This window comes from Triticum aestivum, chromosome 4B (assembly GCF_018294505.1).
Source record: "Triticum aestivum cultivar Chinese Spring chromosome 4B, IWGSC CS RefSeq v2.1, whole genome shotgun sequence".
NCBI classification, from domain to species: domain Eukaryota; kingdom Viridiplantae; phylum Streptophyta; class Magnoliopsida; order Poales; family Poaceae; genus Triticum; species Triticum aestivum.
Genome location: NC_057804.1, coordinates 137,665,124 through 137,673,160, shown reverse-complemented (window position 1 = coordinate 137,673,160; position 8,037 = coordinate 137,665,124). Strand labels below are relative to the sequence as shown.

The 8,037-nt window shown below is 44.4% G+C and overlaps 2 protein-coding genes across 3 annotated transcripts; one reads left to right on the top strand and one right to left on the bottom strand.

Annotated features, from left to right (window-relative positions):
• Window positions 1-1,482: 1,482 nt before the first annotated feature.
• On the top strand, window positions 1,483-6,809 carry LOC123091486 (putative HVA22-like protein g). Of its 2 annotated transcripts, none has more exons than XM_044513015.1 (6): window positions 1,483-1,742; window positions 1,886-1,984; window positions 5,043-5,087; window positions 5,188-5,251; window positions 5,354-5,608; window positions 6,446-6,809. In XM_044513015.1, exons 1-6 carry the CDS (start codon window positions 1,711-1,713, stop codon window positions 6,626-6,628), a joined length of 678 nt encoding a protein of 225 aa, XP_044368950.1. In that variant the 5' UTR covers window positions 1,483-1,710; the 3' UTR covers window positions 6,629-6,809. The 2 variants fall into 2 exon arrangements, with proteins under 2 accessions (XP_044368950.1, XP_044368952.1); XM_044513017.1 differs by having other exon boundaries at window positions 1,490-1,742; window positions 5,354-5,560.
• Window positions 6,787-7,827, bottom strand: LOC123091487 (uncharacterized). The gene has a single exon (XM_044513018.1). The coding sequence runs from the start codon at window positions 7,809-7,811 to the stop codon at window positions 7,134-7,136; it is 678 nt and encodes a 225-aa protein (XP_044368953.1). The 5' UTR covers window positions 7,812-7,827; the 3' UTR covers window positions 6,787-7,133.
• Window positions 7,828-8,037: the final 210 nt, after the last annotated feature.

Sequence of the window (8,037 nt, the reverse complement as noted above, 5' to 3'; positions counted from 1 at the left end):
TCCCTTCGTTTCTAAATTTAAGTGTATTTAAATTTTTTAATACGGACTACATGTGAATATATATAGGCATATTTTAAAGTAAAGATTCACTCATTTTGCTCCGTATGTAGTTTAAAAAGACTTATATTTACAAATGGAGGGAATACTATAGTTAATACAAAGTTGGGACACTTATTTTAAGACGGAGAGAGTATACTAATTAAAAGTGAGTGAAATATTAAAAAGAAACATTTCTTAACAGAGAAGATATTTGAAGCTCGCATGCACTTGCTAACCTTCAAGATATTCGTCAACTCTGGATGTCATGGATGTCATCGGTAAGATAGGGAGGTGAGAGCGAGGGATGAAGAATAGAGAAAGTGCGACAACGGTGCATCTTGCTTGTGCCATGTTTCGCTCAGCACGACACCTAGGAGGGGGAGCACTACCCTCCATTGTACAATATGCCCCACAGCTCTGCGTACATATTCCTGATCCTCATCGAGACCCGATGATAATGGCCAGGGAAGTGGTCATGTTGGTGTGAAGGGTGTGCTCCTACTGTTGGCGACAACGTGTCAACAAAAGAGTTACACGCATTGTAAATTCTTTACTTTCTGGTCATCATATTTTTGAAGTGGGAAAACATAAATATGAATTAGTGTTAATAGGGATTGCGATATATAGGAATTAATATATGACATATTTGAAACTATTACAGGTGTGCGGATGATGCATACTCTCACATCGAAGGAGTAGCCGCTGATCCATAAATGGTTAGATTTTCATAATGATTTTTACACATAGTTGTTAAATAACAACAACTTATTACACATAATTCAATTTCTTTAAAGAAGTATGTTTTATGTTTAGAGAAATAGATTACGAGCTTTTGGAATACAATAAAATCTGCATAAAGTGAATCTTTATGAGTCTTATAACCAATTTAATTAGGAAAACTTATTATTCACCATGACAGATAAACACCTGAGCTTAATACCATATGAACTCTCAGATTTATTTTATACCCGGTGCAACGCACAGGCATTTTTGCTAGTTGAAAAATAATGTCTGTGATTCGATTAAGTAGGAAGGGCCCCACCACTTAAAATCAGGGGGGCAATTAAACTTGGCCACATTCCTCGGCCCGTGAAGTCCGTCAAAACCTGTCCGTGGATCTAGTATTATCGAAGAAAAAAACAGAGAGGCATGGATGACTTGTGAATGGACGATCACGGACGTCCCGCGTGCACGAATTTATACGGGGAGGATGAACCGTTGAACAGGTAAACGAACCGGGAAACGGATAGCATCAGCGATGACCAAGAAAAGGTACCGCGACCTGGATTTCCTAGACTCATAGGCCCCACAACACCACTGACATAAGTGCACAGAAGCGTCGGTGCAGAGCGAACACGCGTCCGGGTGGATATACCGGTGAAACTAAAAGCCACGTCACGGGCCCACCTGCAGAGGGATTGGTGAGCCCCGGCCTCGGCAAAACTCCCCGCCCCGTAGAGTCGCAGTCGCGTCTCCTCTTCATCGCTTCTGCTTCCAAGTTCAGTCTCCCGTCCCTTCTTCAGCAAGCAACAGCCGCTCGATCCTCCACGCAAATCCCCACCATCTGGAGAACCTCAGCGATTCCGGCCGGCTACTGCTGCGGCAGGGCGGAGGCCGACGCTCGCCGCCGCCGCAAACCCGTGCGCGCGCTGCCCGCTCCAGCCCGGCGAGATGCTGGGCGAGTTCCTCTCCAGGGTCCTCCTGTAAGTCCTCTGCTACTCCGTTCAATCGCTCTCACCGTACCCGTTGGACCGATCGATCAATGGGGGAATGCATGTGATTGAATGAATGATTCGATGTCGTACGCGTGGCTCCTGGCGAACCGGGAACGCCATTGACGCTGCAGGCTGCTGTTCGGGTACGCGATGCCGGCGTTCGAGTGCTTCAAGACGGTGGAGGCGCGGCCCAACGACGCGCACATGCTCCGCTTCTGGTGCCAATACTGGTACGTTCTCCGACGTTTGGTCAACCAACTTTACTACTGACCCAACGCCATTAGAATTCACAAATGGATCGGTTGCCTGGTTCACCTGCTTGTGCTTCTACTCTCTACTCGTCGAGCCGAACTGTTTTTTTACCTTCGAAAGAAAAAAAAAACAGAGGAGGAAGCGTGAGATGCAAAACTTGGATGGGTTGCGTTGCTTTTCTCCTTCTTCTTTCCACTTATGTGATACCATGCATGATGGTAACTTTAGTTCTCGTTCTTTCAGCCTTTTTATTGATGGCCTTGTTTTTTTATGTGTATTTCGGCAAAGGTTCATGTGCGGCGATATAATGCCAACTTTTCTTTTCTGTGTCACTTTAATTTTGTTTAGATAAGGTGCAGTTTTAGGTGGATGTTTGGTGTCTGATGATACTTTCCACTGCTGACTCTGAGGACGTATTATCGGCAAATTATGAGTAGCTGATTTAGGAGGTGCTCCTACATTATTGATCACTAGATGTCCAGTTGTGTGCTACTTGGCATTTTGGCATTATAATCAAGGAGTGCCCTAGTATTGTTCCACATTTGTGCCCTGTGTCTCTAGAGACCGGAGGCATGATAGTACCATTTGATCATATATCAATGCGCTGTTCTGAGCAGGTCGTGTATTGCGCTGGAATTTTAGGTCTCTAGAGTTGTTCAGTTGTATGGTCCTGAATTTATGTTACCATTTGGCATGCAAAAATAGCCAGAAATGTGGATACCCAAACAGTAAAATAGCAAAAGGTTGGTTAGATAATCATCAATTATTATAATCCACCTTTTTTATTTTCAGGGAACTTTATAAATTCATACTTTTTTGGCGGGAATAACAAATTCATGCCTAGTTGTTAAAGTCAATAAAGGGACACATATAATGGACTATTAACTTGTAGCGGAATGACTAATGAGTACCTAGGGTGCAGGTAAAATTTCCGATGGTTCAGTTGCAAGATAGGAGTGCCTAAAATCATGTGGACGTGGAGTTAGTAACAGCTAGAAATATAAAATATTATGCTGCCTCACTGTTCCAAGTTGTTTCTGCATGTAGTGCTCTTCTTTCAATTGACATTATCTGATTTGTATGTTACTACTTGTGTGATTGTGCCTTTAGTCTTTACCATACTTAACATTCGACTCTATCAATCTACATTCGAAAAAAAATGTGTAATGGCCGGGTTCCTTGTAGTAACTGCTGTCCAGACTTCGTTAGAACCTTGGAAAATTATTCCTACCTTAGGGCAAAACCAGGCCATGGCACCCACCGGCGGAGCTAGGCAACATCTTTTGGGGGGGCCAAACGTAAATAAGGATGTTTGGGGGGGCCAAAAGAACCTACTTTTTCTAATCTTTCTCTTTAACATTTTTTTCCTTCACATATTTTACCAAAGTTGAGGGGGCCAAGGCCCCTGCAGCTCACCACATAGCTCCGCCACTGATGGCACCCCCAACTCATCAACAAAACAGAGAAGAGTGAAGATAAAATTGGGCCTTGAAAGCAAAATTTGTGAGATATCCTTTAGCTTGACCTGCCCAAAAACTTGTTTGTGGTCACGCCATGAAAGGAGAATCTGTAAAAAATGAATATTTAAGGAATGATGTAGAACAGATCCCTTATAATCTATTCCCAATATATAACACAAATAATAGTTGTCCTTATATTTTGTGCACACACGCTGACAAACAGAGCCTATAAGTGAAATCCACTTGTCAGTATCCTATGAAATTTTAAGGAATGAGCCTCATGTTCCTTAAATGTAAGGAATATGGTGATAGTTTAAAATTTGAAGGATAAGAAATGTTATAAAGAATCAGTGAGAGTGAGTATTTTCTGTATAATGTTTGTTTTTAAGAAATGGTGGTGTTTCCAAGAAATATGCTAGAGATGCACTTATATTAACTAAAATATATTTTCCAAACTTGTCGGGCTATTTTATTAAATGCATGGTCACACACCTGCTAGTATGGGTGAAACGATGCGACTACAATCGGATAAGCTTAAATTGTATCCTATTTTACATTCTTTCCGAATTTGGAAGCGGGACATAGAGTGGTCGGATGTGGCCCAATATCGAACTCTATCGGATTATATTGGATAAAAACATGGTATGATGATGGACGAGACTTTGGTTGGAAATAAACATACACCACATGCTAATGCGATGAATTTAATAAAAACCATATGATTAAAGACCAAAATGTTATACAATGTGGCTTAACAATTCAAGACACGTATGTCTAAACAGAGATACTGCCAACAAAACTACATGGGTACACATAATATAAACGTATATGTAATTACCATATTTTAAACTAAAATTATTGCCTCCTTTCTGGTTTATTAGGCCCACTTATATCTCTTGATTAACAATTTGAGCAACGTAGTACAATTTATATTTCCCGAAAAATATATCATCAGAAACTTCAAATGGTATATTTCTAGTTGTATAAATTTTAGGATATATTACTTGCATTATAATGGTTAAATTGTCAATCTAGGGATAAGTGCAGGCCTACTAAACTGAAAGGAGGTATTATAATTTTATTTTAAAATATGTTAATTAATATTATTAATATAGAAAATACTTTAGCCGATTATTAATATTTATGTGTTAGGTAAACAATTAGCTATTATTAATATTTATGCACACAAAACACACATACAATACTGGAAGGTGGTAATAGTCTATAATAAAATGAGCATATGTACTATCTGATAGTCAAAGATAACATCCACATATTGTAAGTTAATAGTTTAATTTTTTACCAAATTGTTTAACCATATTTGAAAGGTTGGACAATCCGACTATAAGAATTAGGATTATACTTATACCATTGTATATTAGCGACAATGTATCATATAGCATATCCTAACAACCTGGTCGTAGGATTTGAAAATAGTTTTTGATGGAAAATTATCTTGATAACCATTTTCATCTTTCCTGGCCAGCACTTTTCTGCTTAAGCTTGTCATCACTTCTTGTGCTGAAACTAAGTATATGTTGCCCTCCTAATAGTTAAGTTGGTGGACACTTTTCAGGATCATAGTGGCCATGGTGATAGCCGTCGAGAGCTTCATCTCATGGTCAGTTAAATCGATCCCATTTGCAAGATCTTTTCCCTGTTCTGTTTCGAGGCTCCCTTCTTCTCATTTATGCGCACGTGCCATAATTTGTCGATACCAGGATGCCGATGTACGGAGAAATCAAGCTGGCTTTCTTTGTGTACCTGTGGTACCCCAAGACAAAGGTGAGGAAGTAGATCCATTCCTTGAACATTTTCCCCATGAAATCTGAAAAACAAGGCACAGCAACAATTGCACCATCTTCTTATATGTATGTTGACCTTCAGGGCAGCGACATTGTGTACGACACCTTCCTCAGGCCCATGGTGATGCAGTACGAGCCGAACATCGAGCAGAGGCTGCTGCATCTGAGAGCCAGATCGGGGCAGCTGCTCACCTTCTATATTCAGAACTTCGCTGACAAAGGGACGGCCTTCTTCATGGATGTCCTGCGATCCGTCGTTTCTGACGAACCTGCACCGTCAGTTTCAGAGGTGACCATAGAAGTGATTACTCCGTCAACACAAACATTAACCATAGAAGTGATTACTCCGTCATCTCAGATCTCTTTCATAGTACTTGATTTGAACTATTTTCCATTCCTCATCAGTTGCTCTGCTCCTCATCCAATGCCACAGCCACAAAATCCAGTACCAATAAAGCCTCCACCACTCCAGATCTGTTGTAATTCCAACTACCGTCAAACAAAATTGCTACGCAATTAAATAACATTCCTGTTTCTGCTAAACCAACCCCTCAGAGGTTCTCCTCTCCCATCGCACCCACTTTGGCAAAATTTTCCATCCATGGGCAGTGCCAACTACCAAGGCTAGAGCACTAGGCCAGAGTGCGTCCTCTTCCTTCTCTGTATCGAGAAAAATCGATGACCCGAAGAATGTGAAACCCACTACCCGCACTTCATAATAATATGAAAATTGGCGGTGTAAATCAGACTAGATGTAGCACCTCTGTTATGTTTTCTATTAGTAATAAGATACTATAAACGAGACCCAAAATTGGGTGCACAGCTTCGCTGGCTGCAGGCTACTCATCCTCTTGTGCTCGATCTTTTAACTCGTCATGACATATCTAGCCCAAGCACATCACCTCCCTGATCGTTGTCAGCTCTCACTGCTTTTGTCCAAACCTGGGCCCAGAGCACAGACAGCGACGGGCAACATAGGAAGCCGTCGTCGTGACTCGCGCGCACGTTCCGCGAGAGCATCAAGCTTGAGGATAGACTCGTGCCCCACCAACCAATCGGGCATGTGCGTGCACGAATCTTGAAGATGCAACGTTAGCAGTACTAGGGACGATGTTATTTGACAATTATCAGTTCTCTGATCTCTGATCTCTTCAACCTTTTGCATGTGCACCAGAGGAACAAGAAGTCGTCCGGGTGGAGCCCCTTCGCCACCAAACGCCGGCCGCCGTCACCTCCGCCACAGGAGTCCATCTTCGGCGGCCCCGCCGACCTCGACGCCGCCGCAGTGGCCCAGGTTATCCGCGCTTCCATGGCCGGCGCCAAGCCGGCCCGTCGACAGTACAGTGGCAAGTACTAACTCGCCGGGTGAAGTAGTTCTCCAGGCAAGTACTAGGGGAAAGGGATGATCATGTACATAGATTGGATAAAACAGTGAAAGAAGGCACATGTAATGGAGAGTACATAGCAAATTAAATCCCATGTGAAGTTTACACTTGTGTCACTGTATGATGAACATGATAGAATTTGCTTTTCCTTTCCATTGTTGAATCTCGTATTCTCCTGCACAATCCGTTCTTCGGATCGCCATCATAAATCTTCGAGTTCATGACAACCGAAAAAGACGAACAAGATAGTAGACTAAAAAATAGGTAGCCTTGTGTTGGTGTTGCTACCATCTTTTGTTCTTAATCCTACCAAAATATTTACATGAATTGCAACCATGATCAAAACTCGAACAAGTCAATTGCTTCTTCTGTTCTAAATACACGGACACGAGGAAAAGAGCAAGAAAAAGGACTGGAAAAGACGAGCAAGAAAGGCAAAAAAAAAGTTGACCAAGAACCGTAAGGCTCACGCCGAGGTCACCGCGTGAAGAACGCCCCGACAAAGCCGAGACAGCCGAGGACAAGGCGGCAAAGCCGGCCGCGCCTCCGCCGGCACAACCTGCCGGGGTCCTCCCGCGCGGATGGCGTGAGCTGCAGGTACGCGTACGCCGCGTGCTTCACGAGCGGGTGGCGTATCATGTGCACGTCCCCGCCCCCGTCCGCGGGGGAGTGAGCCTGCTTGGCCGCGGCGTACTCGGGCGACGACATGATGTCGCGGAGGCTGGTGTATCCCCCCTCCTCGCCGCTGGGGATCTCGATCTCCGGCGGCACCCACCGCCCCTTCATCCCGGACGAACTACTCTTCTTGGCCGGGCGCCAGTGCCGGAGCTCGAAGTCGCCGGTGGTAGCACCCGCCCCGTTCGCCAGCCGGTGCCGCCGCCGCAGCGGCGACCGTGACGGAGGCTCCAGCACGGCTGCCACCGCCGTTACCATGGCGCGATCAGTTGGGATCGCGCACAGCTGGTGGCGCTGCCTGGTGCGAGCTGGAGCAGGGGAGGAGAAGATTTCTCCTTGTGTCTTTTCAACAGAAAAGAAGATTTCTCCTAGTGGAGACGAATAATTCCAGAGCGGGTTTGTTTTATAGCAGGTTTGTTTTATAGCAGCAGTATATAGAACTGGAAAATGATTGGCTGGGGGAGGTGGATCGGCCCACATGGCAGTGGGAACGTAGACGTGGGTGTGCCTGAGAAATGGTGAGGAATTAGGGAGGGACAGGAGTGGGAGACGGGTGAGGATTTTCGGGCGTGGACGGCGAGACGGCGGCGTGGTGCGAGGCGATGCCTGGGTGGGGCCCGCTAGGCGGCGAATTGTTGGGCCCACGTCGTTCATGGCCACGGCTATTTGTGTTTGAACTTTGAAGATGTAGCCGTGGTCAACACAG